General features: G+C 36.4%; 1 protein-coding gene across 2 annotated transcripts in view; it reads left to right on the top strand.

Annotated features, from left to right (window-relative positions):
- TMCC3 (transmembrane and coiled-coil domain family 3) overlaps positions 1–16,553 on the top strand; it is a 106,463-nt gene extending 89,910 nt beyond the window's left edge. For both annotated transcript variants that reach the window (XM_015812783.1, XM_015812792.1), the window contains exons 2-4: positions 13,806–14,722; positions 15,463–15,598; positions 16,251–16,553. In XM_015812783.1, the coding sequence (XP_015668269.1) occupies positions 13,806–14,722; positions 15,463–15,598; positions 16,251–16,553 (1,356 nt within the window). The remainder of the gene's footprint in view (positions 1–13,805; positions 14,723–15,462; positions 15,599–16,250) is intronic.
- The last annotated feature ends 2,458 nt before the right edge of the window (positions 16,554–19,011 follow it).

Genomic DNA, 19,011 nt, shown 5'->3' on the forward strand with positions numbered 1-19,011 from the left:
GATTGGTATAATTACCTATTGAAGCAGGTGGTATGGCTTGAAGATACCAATTTCTAGCAAAGAGCTAAACAGATTGTTCCAGGTAGAATACAGTATTGAATATTTTAAAACAATCAAAGAATTGTTGCCTTAGCACGGAAAGAGAAGACAAATTACTGTCCTGTTGCTAATAGTTTTCATTATCTGTGTATGGACCAGTTTGTAAATGGAGCATTACCCCATTTGATGCCATCATACATGTTGAATTTAAGTTCCCACAGTTCTTAACCATTGATCATGCTGAAGTTCCAAAAAGTGTCAATGTGGAATATGCTAATTTAGAAAGTGAAAAACAAATTATCCATAATATCAAGTCTGACAGAAGGTGAAGCAAAACATATGGGAGTGATTGGTCCAGAGTGGTGTCTTATTTAATGGAAAAGTTGAGGCTTTGTGACCCTTGACAAGTTGACACAAAGTTGAAAATTGAGGCTTTGTGACCGTCAACTATTCCTTTGAAATTTTGGTTATGGATTCAGAAGTTCATCAATTTTTTGCATAATTTGCATGATTAATATAGATATTTGGTCAATCTTTGTCTGCTTTTGAAAATATGGTTCTTTTTATAAGGGAAAGAAACCACACCTTCACATGTTATTGTATTAGTGACTCACTGTTATCACAATTGAGGAATACTTAACAAACTACTTGTCTTTCTCTTGTGTTGCAATCATTTCTGTTTGATTTAATCATGGCACAGTTATGCTCTGATAATAGTTTTCTGCCGTGTTCTCATATATTCTTTTATCATACTCCTAATCCATGAACACATAATCAAAAAATAATGCAGAACTGGTGAACACTTTTGCTCACCAGTTTTAATCACTACCAACCTACAGAAGCTTAAGCAGAATCCTAAAATAGAATCAAATTCATACCATTCCTCTGCAGTACCCTGATTGATGGTAGTTTTTCTTGCCAGTTGGTGATATGCCAAAAAAAGGATGGCAGAAAAATCAGAAGAAAAAGTGAAACACCTTGTCCACAATAAATGGAACATTCACAAATTAGGGCAACATCATTTGGTAGTGACGTGAAATATAAAGCAGAAGTAGGATAAGGATTGGCTTGGGAGTAGCAATTTTTTTGCTGGCATTGTTTGGTTTCACTCAAGGATGGTGGAGAGGGCTCTGTAATTGATCGATCTGAGTCTGGTAGTGTACAAGGAGTCATCTGTTACTTGCAACAATCCTGTGAAATCACTTCCATCACACTAACTAAAGAGCAGGAGTCCAGGATAGTGTTCAAAGTATCTGGAAGCTTTTTAAAAAGTCCTTAGAATTTTGTCTATAAAATTTGTACTAAAAAGTCCTTAAGTACTTTTATTGCACCACTGGGTGTTGGATCTGAAAACATCATTGTTACATAGGAACAAGGAAGTACATATTGTTCTTCAGTAGGAAGTTGTATATTAGAGAGAGATACATGCCTCATAGTTATAGACCAATGTAAAACAAAACATTTAATTTCTCTCTCTCATGTTCATTACTCTGAAATTATTAAAGTCTCTCAAAAGATACACACACACACACACACACACAAACACATATGTAGAGGAAGATTTTTATTATTTACAGAAAATATGAAATATGAACTACTTTTTTGTTCATTGATTAAATTTTTTCAGAATCATATTTCATGACATTGTTACAGTGAATTTAAAGACCTTTCTGTTAAATTTATTTAGTGTAATTTATTTTATTATGCCCCCAAATGATTATTTTCCTTCGTTTATAATTTATGGGGTGTAATAGTCTTTAAAAAAGACAATAGTAGATGAACAAAAGACAATATGTTAAGGTTTCTCCCCAAACAATAAAACTCTATTTTATTTAATCATACCTTAGAATAATAATGATCATAATGCAGTAATAGAATGGGCATGTTTCCAATCAATGAAAAGATGTTCAGAATATATTAATGTCACAGTAATACCCTGCTAGCCTATTATTACATGACTGTACGTTATCTAGTACCCAAAGGAATAGCTATTTAAAGAAAGATAGTCATGAAATTGAAATAGCTCTCTCCACTTTAGCAGCCTGTCTCAGCCTGGTACTTTCCCTATAGTTGGTAGTGAGTTGTCCCTTTAAGAAATTTCAGCATATGATCAAAATTATGAGAGTTGCAATCCCAAAACCTCTGAAGGGGAACAGTTGTAGTGAAACCTGCAGAAAAAGCTTTCATTTCTTTGGATTTCTACAGAGGTAAAAAGAAGCCATCTATATATTAACATATCTTGCTCATGAATAGTGGTAGGACTATGCAGCATTTTCAATTTAAAAGTAAAAAGAATTTGCAGGGGCTTGAGGGAGATTTCATTGCCCAGGGCAGATGTTGCCACAGAGAAGGCAGGCTTCCGGACCTTGATGGGGGACATTGTTTAGTCGATGGAACTGTGATTGTGCTAAACCTGCCAGGTCAAATGGAAGAGGCAGTGTGATAGATTTAATACATACATTTTAATAATTAATAAGTCTGCAGTCATTATCTTCTCATTCAATTAAATGCCAATAGCCATGTTATTTTTGAGGAAGTGAAATTCTGTGTGGGATGTTTTGCAAGTGATTTCTTAGTACCCTAGTGAATACCTCATAAAACTGTATGTGGAAATCTCAGTCAACTGGAAAGATTAACATATGTTGGCTTCCTGTGACATTAATTAGGTGTTTTGTCATGGCAAAAAAAATTGAGAACCAAAATAATGATGTTATCTAAGGCAGACATGTCAAACACAAGGCCCGGGGGCCGGATGCGGCCCACGAAGTGGTTTCATGTGGCCTGCGAAGCTATCCTGGAAACAGTGAGGGAACGGCCCCCGCTGCCTTGGCCTTGGCCCAGGCCGGCCAGGAGCCAATGTACAATTTTGTGGTGGCCATCTATGCTGAAATGCATTCAGTCTTAGCTCCACAAGGCCGTCCAGAAACAACGAGGAACCAGCCCCTGCCGCATTGGCCCCGCCCCCTGGGTGCATGCTGGGGAGGTGTCACCCTTTGTGAGGAATGAAGAAATGCACCATGCCTTGGCGCTTGCCCCAGGCCCACCCCCTTCTGCCAGAGACCCTCAGATCTGTCCCACTCCTGCCCAGGCCCCCACAGGCACCCTTGACGCGAACGATGTAGAGCTGGCCATGCCCTCCCAGTAGGCCATGCCCACTCCATCCACGCCCACCCAGTAGGCCGCACTCACCCTGGCCACACCCACCCGGCCCCCCAAGGACAACCACAATGCTGATGCGGCCCTCAATGAAATTGAGTTTGACACCCCTGATAAGGTCTAGGTCTAGGAATACTTTTTTAAAATAAAGTTGATTCTCCATTTGTGTGCATATGATAATATTGGTAATAAGTTTATAAAGTATCTGAGCATTATGTGCAATAGTTTTAATGATAAAACAGTGATTTGTTGGGCTAGTGAAATATGTTAATACCTTCAAGAATGAAGTGGAATTCTCCTATACCTAAGTATCAGTAGCGTGGCATCTTTTCTTTCCTGGAACACTCATTTTTTTAAACTAGTTATTAAAGGTAGTACAGGAAGCAGTTGTTAAAATCCACTTCTGCCCACTAGATTGGTAGACCTGCTTATCTCCTTCTCCAAACTGTTCTACTGCAACATAGCTTTATGCCATAATGTAGTTCGTTTGATTTTGAGAGAAAGAAAGACATAGGATGTTGTATTACTGGAAGTGGGAAGACTATTAGGCAAGGTACATAACCATCCCAAATCATGTCAATTTATTTATATGCTATATTCGAGTCCTATGGATACCTTTTAAAAAAAAATTACATTGGTTTGATGTTCTTTTCTATATAGAGATAATTAAAGAAGCAGCACCATCTGCTGGCAGTTGCATGATCATGTAGTAAATTTCAGTTAATATAAAGTCAGTGAGCTTTTGCATTTCACTGGAACTTCATTGACATGGTCTACTAGATGTTCTAAACTAGTGCTTTTCAACCAGTGGTACGCGTGCCACTGGTGGTAGTTCGGCACCTGGCAGGTGGTATATGTACAATGGGTTGAAAAGCACTATAAAAAAAGAGTAAAAGTGTAGTGGGGGGGATGAGCTGAAGTAGTGGCAGTGCCGCACAGGCCTGTGGGAGAGTCAGCTGGATCTGCGGTATTCCGGGGTTCTGCTGAGCGCCTAGGATCAGCACACGGCTCCAGCTGATTGGCACTTCCAGGAGCAGCGCGCAGCCTTGGGGAGAGGAGTCAGCTGGAGCTGCACCAAAGAGAAAAGGAGGAGGAGGGCGGAGAGAGGAGAGGATATAAAAGGAGGAGGTTTGGGCAGGAAAGGGAGAGAGAGAAAGGATGACGGGGAGAGAGAAGGGGACGGAGAAAGAGAGACAGAGAAAAGGAGAGGCTTTGAGACAAGCAGAGGGAGAGAAGGGGATAGAACAGTGCAAAGATTAATGTCAGAGAAACAGGCACAAGTTTCCAATTAAACGTGTGGTAAGTGGATGTACAGATAGTCCTCAACCTACGACCACAATTGAGCCCAAAATTTATGTTGCTAAGTAAGAAATTTGTTAAATGAGTTTTGTCCCATTTTATGACTTTTCTTGCCACATTTTTTAAGTGAATCACTGCAGTTGTTAAATTAGTAATATGGTTGTTAAGTAAATCTGGTTTCCCCATTGACTTTGTTTATCAGAAGGTTGCAAATGGGGATCACATGACCCTGAAACACTGCAACCATTATAAATGTGAATCAGTTGCCAAGCATCCGAATGTAAATCACATGACCCTATGGATGCTGAAACGATCATACATGTGAAAAATTGTCGTAAGTCACTTTTTTCAGTGCCGTTGTAACTTCAAACAGTCACTAAGTGGACTGTTGTAAGTCGAGGACTACCTGTACTTTATCACTTTTTTTCTTTTTTTTGGTCATCAAGTTTTTGACACCTTGCTAGGCGACTGGTGGTACTCGAATATTGCCATATCCTAAAAGTGGTACAATCTGTGAAAAGGTTGTAAAGCACTGTTCTAAACAACTGTTTTAGTTGATTTGTATACACTTGATAAGAATACTGAAGCTGAAACATTGGCTGCACAATATTTCTTATGATCATTTTCCACTGATTTATCATTCTCATTGTGCCCTATTCTACTCTATCCTTAAAGGTCCCAGAAAATCTCAGAGCCATCTGTTTAAAAAAAAAAAATGAAAACAAAACCTGGATCCTACTTTGAATGTGAGACAAAGAGAAACTTGTAGCTCAGATATTGCCATTTAGAGATAGATAATTCTACTTGGTTTCTCAAAATACATGATCTGTATTTTGTTCTGTATCTGTATACATGATCTGCCACCTGGATCTGGCCTGGAAAAGGCATCCGGAGCCTGGATCCAGCCTCCAGAGGCACATGGAAGTTTCCCCTGGCCTTAGATCCGGTGGCAGCAGTCTGGAAAAGGCCTCCGACACCCAGATCCAGCCACCGGAGGCACATGGAAGTGTCCCCCGGCCTCAGGTCCAGGCTGCTGCCGCCTGGAAAAGGCCTCCAACCACCCGGATCCAGCCTCCAGAGGTACGCGTAAGCATCCCCTGGCTTCAGTTCCATTCTCTATTGCAGAGAACAGAGGCCTAAAGTACCATGAGATCATGCAAGATCAGTAGCGTGAGATCTCGCCTCACTGATCTCACGTGATCTTGCATTACTTTAGGCTTCCATTCTCTGCGAACACACCGAAGGCGTGGAGCAGCCAAGAAAGTGAAGTATCTAGATCTTCGCAGGGTGAGTATTGAAGGCCTACCCTAGTGCTTAGGGAGACCCGGGGCAGGGCAGGGGAGGGAGGGAATAACCAGAGTGAATGTTGCAGTACCACTGTGGTCGCTCATAAGAGTGAACAACTGCCATGGTGCAGCAACATTCGTAATTTCGGGACTTGCTCGTAAGCACTAGGGGGCGCTTATCGTGTACCTTTGAATGTTCGCTAAGGGAAAGTTCGTAACTCAGGATTACCTGTATTGTCACTGGGTTTGAGTTGCATATTTAATGTGTATTTTAATATATTGCTTCCTGAAATGCTAAGCCTGACATTTTAAGTCTATCATTCCAAAAACAGTTTTTTTAATGATATGAACGTATATTGATGTCATGTATATACTAAGAGAGTTGCTTCCATGCTTAATTTATTTCTGCCATGAATGTAAGTTTCTCCTTCATAAAAAACAACGAATTGGATTGAAAACTAACATCTTGTTACTAGTACATTACTAAGAAGACTGTAACTATCCTAATGGCAACTGCCATGCAACAGCTCCTCTAACACACTAGCAATGAGAGCACAAATATCTTGCAATAGGAAGAATCTCAGAGGCATATATGAGCTGAGAAATGTCAGATGGGTAGAGCAATAATAGCTCCTATGGTATTTTGTCAAGCTGTGGAACATCATGACCACAGCCAACATAATGTTTAAAGATATTTCTCAAATGCCTTATTTATTTTGTAAGTAACAAAACTATTAGACACAAACTCTGCTGATGAACCTATTAGGCCACATCTGGAGCTGTTGCTTATTCTGTCTAATTAGTTCACAGTTGAATTGGGACACAAATTGTATGTGTTGCTTTCCTTTGCAGTTCTCTAAAGATGCATCTCATCACAGCAAGCATTACCATTGAAAAAGATTGTGCTTATTTTTGTCGAGTTCCACCATATTAAAATGAGACACTGCAACCCAGGATATTCAATATAAGCATCATGTTTGCTGTGCAGATACTGTAATGTTTACTTTAGGGAAATTGCTTTGCCACAATCAGTAAATATAAAATAATACATTGTGGCTGTTGCATTTGTTTTAAAATTTAGTGAACATTAGTTGGATATTAGATCTTAACAGCAGAAAATGCAGAATAAAACTGAAGATTTGTAGTAGAGGATTGTGGTCTTTAATTAATGCACACATTGGGCACATTTTAATTACTGTACTTCCATTTGGTGACATATTCCTTTATTCTCTTGTATACTCAAAATTTACCTTTGGAGTATTCTTTTTATTTAAGTACAAGAAATGCTAGGAAGATTGCTAATAATAAAGAAGTGACTAGCTTATATATTGCCTGTGCATGGCTTTATGCATTCAGGAATTTAGGATCAAATAATGACATTTGAAGCATTTCATTTGTTTTGTATTTTGTTTCACTATGCAGCTGCATGTGCAATTACCTTTAACCTTTATTGTCATTTTTTACTGTGGGCACATTGGCACACATTAAAATTGAAATTCTGTTGCCTGCTCTCAAAAGTGTACACATACATAACACACATATTATTGTTGTTATTGGGAGTACCTCATGAAGAGAAAGTGTGAACTATTTTTGCTGATTCCATTTTTTAAGAAGAAAAGGAAATTAAGAGGATGCAAGTTACTACCTAAGAAAGACCATTTTTGTGTCATATGATATCAATAAGTAGCTAGTAGGTAACCATTGGAAATGGTTGAATCTTGATTAAGTGAATTGAGTTTAATCTCAATGAAATAATGTTTTATCTGATAATAAAGCTTGTCTTCATTCCACATTTAAAAGAACAGCATTAATCAGATGCATAATGTCCCTAATAAAAATTCTGGTTTGCAACTGGTTTTAGTATATTACACTAAACAGCCAAACAAGTTAGAATAAATGTAAGTTAATGATTCATAAGAGTAAATGTATCTTTAGTATTTCTTTTCAACAATATGCTTTTCAATAGATTGTATACAATGTCTCATTTTTGCAAATAAGCTTCATTTTGTTTCAAGAGTTTATTTCATAGTCTTTTAGTTATTTCTGATTGGATATCTCTAAAGCAACACAGTTTTAAACAAAGCACTCAAACTACAATAATCAGTGTATTAAACAATAACAGCAGAGAGAAGGTAAAAGAATAGAGGCCAAGTATACATAAAATGGATATGGGAAAATGTACGCTCATAGATACCTACATACTTCCATCATTATTACCTAAAATTAGCAGAACCCTGTGAAATGAGTAGCTATATTGCAGTATTTGATGCCAATTTAATCTTTTGTTCTTCTAGATGTTTAGAAAATGATTTCAATATTTTTTATCATTTTTCCTATTGAATTTGGTTTTGCTCTTATTATCAGCTTCTTTTTAATTGCTGTATATATTTTATCTTTTTAATTTATTTAAATACTTTTTAAAAAACTTACCTTTTTAAAACTTAGGTAAATAATGAGATCATAGGTTTATATATGTCAAGGATCTCCAACCTCGGGCTGTGGCCAACTACTGGGCTGTGGCATATTCGGAATTGGGCTGTACGAGTGGCTGGCTGGAGTGCGGGTGTGCGGCTCAATTTGCCTGAGCTGCAGGCTGGTGGCCATTCACGTGCGGCCCAGTTCCTCTTTCCTTCCAGCTGGGCCGCTAGCAGTCCCCAACCTTGGCAGCTTCGGGGAGGAGAGGGGAATAGGGCTGTGTGAGTGGTCAGCTAGTGCATGCGAGCACATGCAGCCCTTGCACAAGCGACAGGCTGGCGTACAAACACAGTTCAACTTGTGCAAATGGCAGGCTGGCATGCGCACCACTCACGTGGTCCAATTCCAAATATGCCACGGCACAGTAGTGGGCCATGGCCCAGTGGTTGGGGACCCCTGCTATATGTTGTGCTCCAAACATAAGTAATTTGATTTCATATTTGTTTCATCCAAAAAATATGAACTTTGCTTTTTTCCCCAGGTGGCTTTTCTATTGATATGAGCATATCACAGGGAACCTGGAAGTCATTCACTTTTGTAGAAAAGAGAGATTTCATGTTACTCAAGTCAAAAGAGAATCAGGACATACTCTGCATATGATTATGCATGGTATTTATAAACATTTTACACCATGAAAATAATATTGTAGCCAGATCTGAAGCTTATGCAATTTGCCCTTGATACTTCTGTTGATTATATTTTGTATAAACAAAAAAATCATTTAGCACATAATATTACTTTGAGTTTACACTAACTCAAGATGTTTCCATTTCTTTAGGAAATGAGTCATACATAAGATGTTTCTTGGTTTCGTCTATCAGACGCTTTATGATATAAAGCTTTAGAAGAGTATGCGTATGATCCAATTTAAATCAAGGCTTTTTTTTGCACTGAGTTGATCTGTTATTGTCATAGGTATCAAGATTGTCCATATTGCTCTGAATTTTATGACAGTATATCATACTGTTGGTTTTATCATTGCAATATAACACTTATAATGGTTGAATTCACACATTGTGTTAACACATTGCTTTGTTAACCAAGGGTTATGCAATAGTTCACAGCTGACTGAAGTGGCACAACATCTGAAGCATAAAATAGTTCAGCCTTCCCAAGCTGATGCTCTCCAGATGTTCAGAATTCCCAACATACATGGTTATTAATGATGTTGGATGGAACTCTGCAAGGCTCACTTGGACTGTACAACATGGCTGTCTGTCCTGAAGAGAGTCCAAACCAAACATTTAAGAAACAACAGGTTTTCCAGTGTGCTCTAAACACAGTGTTCCAGTAGGAGTCAGGAGTTGATAAAGTTGAATCCAGTCTCTAGATAAATATTGTTATTGATTGGCTAAATCTATTCTATAACCCAGTTGGATTGATACACCTAATTCTTGCAATTTCATAGCTTCCTGGAAAAAATAAGTTGTACCATAAAATAGCCTAGGTGGCTGACTACTTCCAACTATTGCTTTAATTTTACAGTACATTAAGAAATCTTTAATGATTTGTTTATTCTTTTTGTAAGCAGTAGAATGTAAGTATTTGAAATAAACAAGAAAATCCAAACTATAGCAAATATGGAGCCCGCTAGATGGTTGTATTGATTGGCACATGATTTGCACTTTCCCAATGATTATGTTTTATGGCTTTAATTCAGTTTTAATGAGGTTATTTTATTATCTGTATTGTATTGTTTTTTGTGGTTTTAATTATCTCAGCTGCATAGAGTCCTGAATCTTAAACTTTGATTAGACCATTAAAAATGGAATACTACCCAAGTAGTAATTTTATTTGGTACATATGTATTACGAGTCTTTAAGTCCATGTTATGGCAAAATGTATGCATTAGAATTCTAATGCCATTTTCTTTTCTTTTCTTAAAAAAAATGCTGCTTGAGAACAGAAAATGAAATAGTTACCTTGTGCCATTCAGATATGTTTATACTTTGGGGAATATGGCTTGGACAGAAAAAGCAAAGTGCCCACCATTTAACTCTTGGGTGTAGTTTGAAGCTGCTTCTTTCTAAATGAAACAATTGGTCCTATAACATAATGTGTACTGGTGTTCAATATATAGTTAATCCTTCTGTTCCCACTCTTTAGCAGGGAAAATTAACTCAGCACTGACCAGTAATTTACATGTCATTGAGTCAGAGTTTACTTTTGCTAACTTGCTTACAACTTCAATTTGTCCTTAGCAATATTTCATAAATTTTCCAATGACATTCCAATATTTTTTCTTTTCTATCCATCCACAGTGTCTATTGTCTTCTCTTTTTCAACTTCCTTCAACCTTCCCAAGTACAGCTATTATTTTAGTCCATCATTTGTTCACATCACATCACCAAACTATATGAGTTTCAACTACTGATCATTGCCTGAGAGAGCAATCAACCACTGGAATGGATTGATTAATAACCATTTCCAAAACTATAATTCAACAATTTCTGTCTTTCTCATCATTTTTCAAGGTCTAATTTTTTAGTCTTATCTTATCTTTGGGAAGATCTTTACTTTTGCTATTCTGATCTTTGTTGTCATTGAAATATTTATGGAAATTCTCAGTCATCCAGGTCATGGTTGTCCCAAAGGTGATTTTCAAGAGGCAACTGGACTTTCTTGTTTTTCTTTAAAGATGTTTTGCTTCTCATCCCAGAAGCTTCTTCAGCTCTGATTCGGTTGCCTTTTGAAAAAGCACCTTTGGGTCATTGAAATATCCTTAACATTCATAATACGAGTGCTTTTTTTTGTAAAAAAAAAAAAAAGGTGCCGGAATTCACACACATCAAAGAACTTGCCTTGCCTACACTACAAGGTTTACCTTTGTAGTTGAAAAAAAAAACCCTTCAATTTTTAATGTATCTAAAAGACTAGGATTTTGTTCAAGGTAAGTTAATACTATTAATGTTATCATGCACTGTGTGGCTTTAAATTACAAGAAGGCATTTTATTAATTTTCTGGGACATTTACCACTGGCATACCCATTTAGTTTAATGAGTGGAAATGTCAGCTTTCTATGTGGAATGAAATTGGCCCAATAAAACAAAATCTGGTTACTTGTAAAAGATTGAATTATTTTTAAGAAGTTGTCAAACAAGGTGGAAAAATTTACATTTGGAATTTAATATGGATATTGACTTGAAACAAATTAAAGTTGAAACTTTGTCAGTGAACAGTGTCAGTGAACAGATTACTTTTAATTTACCTTTAAGTTAAACCCAATTTAATAAATAAACCTCATACTGTATATCCACCTTTACATCTGACTAATACATAATTAATATATATTATTATTAATAATAATACCTCCAAATCACAAGACATTGGCTTTATTCTTATTCTTTCCCTCTGCAGTTTGAATATAAAGTATAAAAGACTAAAGAGATTTTCGTAGATATCCCAGCCTTTGAACTACCCAAAGAACTGAAACAGCAAAGTTTCGCTGTCGGGCAAGCTTCCACACCAGCCGCCTTTCTTTCCTCTCGCTTCGCCTCTTTTTAACCTCACACCCCACCTTCTGTAAGGGAAGGCAAAAGGGTTGCTCACCCTTATGTAAAAGATGGCCTCCATGTTTATGTGTCTCCCACCGCTACCATCGGCTTCCACACCACATGGTTCGACCCAGCCAATCAAGCCACGCTCTGGCTGTGGTGCTTTGGCACCTCATGGCTCCTCCTAGAGGAGGCAGACAACGCCGTAGAGGACCCCGCTCGCACCGTACTGCCAGCAGCAAATGAGGATAGGAAGGGCAACAATAGGAAAAGAATGCAACTCTGGAAAATCCGTCGAAAAAAGGTGCCGGAACTCTGTTCTGGTGCATTCTATAACAAAAAAAGCCCTGCATAATACTATCTAGGCATTTCTCTTACTTCTCCAATGCAGTGTCTACTTTTAGCTATTCATCCCAAGAAAATAAAACTATATACTACCTTCACTCCAATTGACTGGCACTACTCTTTTCTTCCAAATATTTAACATAAATATAACATGAACTAAATTTCAGTTTCAGTGAGTTGTTCAAAGTATTATTTGAGGATCCGGTGAAAACTTATTCAGTATTTTGGCATGTTAGCCTTAATGTGTTTGCAGTCTGGTGTGCTATACAAAAAGATCTTTCTGTATCCCATGAGGCAAAATACTCCTGTTCTGCTTAATCTATCTTGTACTGGCCATCTGATCATGTAGACATCTACCTTTTTAGGAGCCTGAATGTTCATCTGACATTTTCTTCTTGTTCTGTGGTTTTATTCTTTTTTTATAATATGTTAAACTAAACTTTGCTTGCATAAGGAAATAGGGCAATGTTTTCATAGATAGATAGATAGATAGATAGATAGATAGAGAGAGAGAGAGAGAGAGAGAGAGAGAGAGAGAGAGAGAGATGATAGATAGATAGATAGATAGATAAAGAGAGAGAGAGAGATAGTAGATAGATAGATAGATAGATAGATAGATAGATAGATAGATAGATCTCTACCCGTTTCTATATCATGTGATATTTTATTATTAGACCTACAGTTGACAGAGTTGTTAGCACTTAACAGCTGACTAGTAATCACATTCAAAATATACCACAGATAATTTTAAATAAAAATCTACTAAAATTGTTTTATGTCTTTTCACTCCAATAGTTTAAGGCATATGCACAAATATAGTACAATCAAAAAAGAAATTATAGATTTATGAATATCACTGCATTTAGGCACCTTTTTATTGTATCAAGGGATCATGCTTCTTAGATTCAATGTGCAATTTGATATGCTAATATATAGAAGAGCTTCTTCTGGCTTTGCTGAATGTATTTCAGCTACTTTTTCTCTGTGAAAGTGGAAAATGATAATCATTTGTAATGGGCTGGTAGATAACTGGGGATACCAATAAAGTAACAGATCAAATGGCTGAACTGACAATGTAGCCACTAATTTAGAACTAAGTAAAAAACAATTGACTCCTGATTGGATGAGTCAAGAGAAATATGTTTGTTTTGTTTAGAGACTTGAGAAACTGACCAGGGAAGTAATTATATATAGTTTTTTTTGGGGGGGGGGAAATAACTGTTTTTAACTGTTTTACAGTTTTAAAAAACTATAAACTGCCTATAAATTGCCCAGAGTCATTATTTGGGATGGGTGGCTATAGAAATTGAATACATAAATAAAAATAAACAATTTGTGTAGCAAACAAATTGTGCAGCAAACTTTTATCTGTAAAACAGTTATATTGTTTTAACTTCTGAATGAATGTGAATAAATTTAGGAATGTGTCATAGTTTAGGTTTAAAATTATTTATAATTCTGAAGTAAAATCATATAACTTGGTATCATTTATTACTTGTATTTTATTATTTATTGTGTTTAACCTAATGGAAAGAACAGAAAACTGTCTTCTCAGGGTATTTCTCCAGCAATTCTTTATTTCCCATGAAAATTATGATAATAAATTCTGATAATTTTCTGAATAGTTTCTGATTGCAGTGACTTAAAACTATATATAAAATTTTACACAAAAAAGCCTCTTACTGATTTTTGTATTTAATCTTTTCTTAGGTGGAAAGACATGATGTGAATACACTCAGTTTGCCTCTTAATATTCGCCGGGGAGGTTCAGACACTAATCTGAATTTTGATGTACCTGATGGTATATTTGAATTTCACAAAGTAAAACTCAGCGCAGATAGTCTGAAACAAAAGATTCTGAAAGTTACTGAGCAAATAAAAATAGAACAAACAGCTCGGGATGGGAATGTGGCCGAGTACTTGAAGCTGGTGAACAGTGCAGACAAACAACAAGCTGGACGAATTAAACAAGTCTTTGAAAAGAAGAATCAGAAGTCTGCCCATTCCATAGCCCAGCTGCAAAAAAAACTGGAACAATATCACAGAAAGCTAAAAGAAATAGAACAGAATAGTTCCTCCAAAAGCACCAGAGATGCTTCCAAAGACAGCCTAAAGGAAATCCAACACTCTTTAAAAGATGTACATGGCAAAGTTCGTGCTACCAGTCAGGCCAATGAAAGCTGCAAAACGGGGGTTCTAGGAGTCTCGTTGACGCCTCCAGTGTTTGTTTTCAACAAATCCAGGGAGTTTGCAAATCTCATTCGGAATAAGTTTGGTAGTGCTGACAACATTGCTCACTTGAAGAGTAGCTTAGATGACTTCAGACCAGAAACTACTTCTAGGGCATATGGTGGTAGTGCCACCATTGTAGCCAAGCCAAAATACACCAGTGATGATGAATGCTCAAGTGGAACATCTGGATCCATAGACAGTAATGGAAACCAATCCTTTGGTCATGGTGAGGCAAATGCTTTGGACAACCATGGAAAACTTACCATATTCTTGGAAGAACTGAGGGAAATAAAGGAAGCACAATCCCAATTATCAGAAGATATTGAGAATTTAAAAGTACAGTTCAAAAGAGATTATGGCTTTATTTCTCAGACCTTGCAAGAGGAAAGATTCAGGTATACAATTATATATTATATTACAATTATACCCTGCTGCTCTATCAGTGGTTGGCTGCCATTATGCTTCTGGTCTCAGTTCAAGGTATCGGTGATGACCTATGAAGTCCTTCATGTCATGGGACCAGATTATTTGAAAGACTGCCTTCCCTGCTTACATCTACCCATCCCATTAGAACTGGTAGGCAAGACATGCTTCAGGTCCCATCTGTTAGAGAATGTTATCTGGCAGGGCCCAGGAAGAGAGCCTTTTCTGCTGTGGAGCTCACTCACCCTGTGGAATATCATCCCCTGGGAGATCATATTGCCCTGACTCCACTGGCCTTTTGATGTGACCTTGCCCCCAGGCCTGGTAATCTAGATGTGCGGTAAAGCCTAAATAGTGGTTGTTTTGAGTGTTGACTGTTTTATCTATCTTGGCTGTGGATTGTGTGATGTGATTTTATATGGTTTTCTTTTAAGATTGTATTTTGTTCTCTTGTAGTGTTTTCAATTGTTGTAAGTCACCCAGAGTCATGCATTTGAGATGAGTAATTACATAAATTGAAATACTCAACAATTTGATTTTTAAAAAGTCTAAAATATCTAGCTTCTATATAAGGCAATTTAAACTCACTTCATGAAAAGATTGGTTATCCTGATTTTTTTTAAAAAGAAACACCTATAAATGATATTTTAACTTATAAACTACACCAAAAGTAACTTTAATAAATCTTTTTGTTGTTGAAATTCATATGAAGATATGAGCACTTAGAAGACCAGCTAAATGATCTAACAGACCTCCATCAACATGAAACAGCCAATTTGAAGCAAGAACTGGCCAGTATTGAAGAAAAAGTAGCATATCAGGCTTATGAGCGGTCACGTGATGTTCAGGTATCACAATTTTAAAATTAAATAATATTGTTTCCTATTTGTAAAGAATATTAGTGCAAAGAACTCTTCCGTACATTGCCATCCAAAAAATTAATTTGCAGGAAGTTAAAAAAGGCTAATTTGTTGCAAGGAAAAATAAATTGGTTGCTAAACTTTTAAAAATTAATTACTCTGAAAAAATATTTGTAAACCCAAATTCTTAATAAATTAAGCTGGAAAGAGTATGTAAAATGTCAGATGCCTTGTTCTTACAATTAAAGATTGGTGTTTTTTTCTCTTAAGAAGTATAATTTCCTTTGAAATTTAGTGTGAGTTAAAAAATTAACTCAAATTTTCATGATCAGTATATTCAGAGAAAATGAAAAGGAAAAACCACCACTTTTTACATCTTCATAGGCAATAGAAATGTTTGAACTTTATTGTTGTCAATGAAAATTTTAAACAATTTATACATAATGGGGTATTTTTTAAGACCTGTATCTATATCTCTAATGGTATAATGGAGCTGGGAATTCTAAGAGTCATTTTCCAGTAGAATACAGTAGGCTTGAATTACTTCTTTCACTGATCAGACAGAAATGGAAATCTATTTTGTATATAAGTTCCTTAACATTTTGTTCCACTGTGTTCCCTTCCTGCTTTCTGCCAATAGGAAGCTTTGGAATCTTGCCAGACACGGGTTGCTAAATTGGAGCTCCACCAGCAAGAACAGCAAGCATTACAATCAGAAACGGTTAATGCCAAAGTCCTACTAGGAAAATGCATAAACATAGTCTTGGCCTTCATGACTGTTATCCTTGTTTGTGTCTCCACCATAGCAAAGTTTATAGCTCCTATGATGAAAAGCCGTTTCCATATTATTTGCACATTTTTTGCAGTAACTTTTCTTGCAATTTTATGCAAAAACTGGGATCACATTATCTGTGCCATAGAAAAGATAATCATACCAAGATAAAAACACAAGCATGGAGACTTTCCTTTAAAAAAAAATATTTTGGACATCTAAACAAGCTACCAAATCTTGTAATTTAAGTAGACGGATTAGATGAAGACTTTTTTTTTTCCACCTGGGCATAAACTTCTAAGACTGCAAACTTCTGACAATGCTTTCATCTTAGCAATCACCGCATAAGGAATGAAGTGAATCTGATATGAAGTGGATGATGATCTTTTTGCCTTAATCCAACCAACTTTTCTACATCCTAGATTTCAGTCAAATTTGAATTAAAGGTATTAACTAGATAAGTTTCAAGTGGAAAGAATAGAAGAAATAATAATTAATCACATTTTATTAAATGGAAATCTACAATGTCCTATCCTTATCTAAAGCACTTTTCTTATGGTATATTTCTACATAGTAAATTAAGGTATCTGTGTTTTAGGAAATGCTTGACAAAGTTCCCAGATTACCTGATGATCAACATTCCTGTGGTGGGAATTGTGCTGATGTGAATTATCTTCTGTTATTTGTATCCCTTTTTATCCAATAGACATACAGTTTATTTAACTATAATTTATTTTACTTTCAAATTAATTAATCCACTATGATTTTGCTTCATGATCTTAAAGATAAGGTCTCCACTATGAATGAGATCAAGCACTTGGTTCTTTTGTTAATCCAAAAATGGGGGTCTCTGTCTTACAGGAAAATGTTTGTAGCCTACGAGAAACCTCATTCATCATAAATGCAAAAAGATAAGAAAAACTGTTCATCTTCTTACAGACACTGGAGGAGATACGATCATTCTCAATGGAGCACAAATATACATAGTAGTATCAAAGAAGAAACAACGCTAGTATAACAGAACATGTTTTTTGGTAGTTTCAAAACATAGGACCAGGAAGAGTAAATTGATGCCAAACCATCCAACCACTATCTGTCAGCCGTACCAGGTTGGTTAGACAAGAAACATAATCAGATACACTAATTCTATTTTATTGTAAAGCCACATTAACAGAATCTGGCAAGTCTGAAAATAGAATTATCCAACTGTCACTTTTAAAGTCAGAGAATTTAAACAAGAGTCCCTTTGCTCTTCCCACTATACTACTGTGGGATGTACTCTCTCTTATCTGACCATTTCCTAGGAAGCATCTCTTCACCTGATCTCCCAAGGTCTTTCCCACATACCATTACATTGTTTCTCTCTTCCCTACTCTCAATAATCTGGAGTAGCTATTTCATCACAAATAAAGAACACACCTCTCTAAGCTAGTTGGATGCCTTGGATACTCTCCTTGATTCTGAGATGGTAATGGCATCTACCTTACAGTTGGTAAATGCCACTTCATCCACTACTTTTAGAATTAGCAAACTGCTTATAAGGTGAACAGCTGACCTTCTAGAAATGGTTGTGATGGTGCTGCCCCCAGGAAAAGAAAGAATCAATGACTGAAGCAGTGAGTCTCCCTTCTACCTCAAACTGTGGGACCTCTTAGGTCTCATGTACATATCTAGTTACTCCCTTCTCTTTTCCACCCTCCCTTTAGCTTCCTTATTCAGCTGTCATTCTCTATGATACTGAGCAATCCTGCTTTCGTACCAATCTGCATAATATTGGTGCAGTATTCTCAAGTTACTGTGTTTCAGCCTACAGTAACACCGTAATCACTGTGAAGTTTGTATTGAATCAAGACTTCATCTAAGAATTCTCTTGTATATTCTCCTTGAATAGAATTGACTAGGAAGTGAAAAGATGGGAGATGTAATAGTGTGATTATGTTCCTTGTTTTAAGGCATCTATTTTATTTTTAGCACTTTCTTGTAAATTGACTTGGTTGAGACCTTAAGACATGCACTGTAATCCTTTTGCACATTTTCTGTTGGGTTGTGTTTCTATTGTGTTTCATGAATATAATGGTATGGATGCTGTAATGATAACAGCATTACTCAATATGGTTTTTCATCTTTTGAAAATTTGGATGTGTTGTTTCAAAATGCACACGAGCATAAGCACAGCTCTCTTTAAAGCATCTACATCTTTTTTTAGGTTTCATATAAACTTGAAAAAAAAAGGCAAAGCTGTTTTAACAAGTTGAAAACATGTGACTGCTTTAAAGAAATGCTGCAAAGTATTTCCATGCAGAATGAAGCAACCTCTCCAAATCATGTTTAAGTATGTGCAGTGGTATTGTACAATATGTAAATAGAGATAATGCTTGCACTAAAAATGGTTTGTGCAATTTTATTTTTTAAAGTAGAACTGAACTTAATAGTAAAAATTAGAGCCTTTCATTATATCAAGCAGTGCCAATGTAAAGTTGATCATATTAAATCCTGTAAACAATTACTAGTAATCTGGTAAATACAAGTGGCATTGTTTTAAAGCTATCTGCATTTAACTAATTAGTCCTATGAAATTCTGATCAACCTCCCCATAATTGACATAAATATCATACCTTACAATCTGTTC

Source organism: Protobothrops mucrosquamatus, unplaced genomic scaffold (assembly GCF_001527695.2).
Source record: "Protobothrops mucrosquamatus isolate PMUCROS unplaced genomic scaffold, P.Mucros_1.0 scaffold_65, whole genome shotgun sequence".
NCBI lineage: Eukaryota > Metazoa > Chordata > Lepidosauria > Squamata > Viperidae > Protobothrops > Protobothrops mucrosquamatus.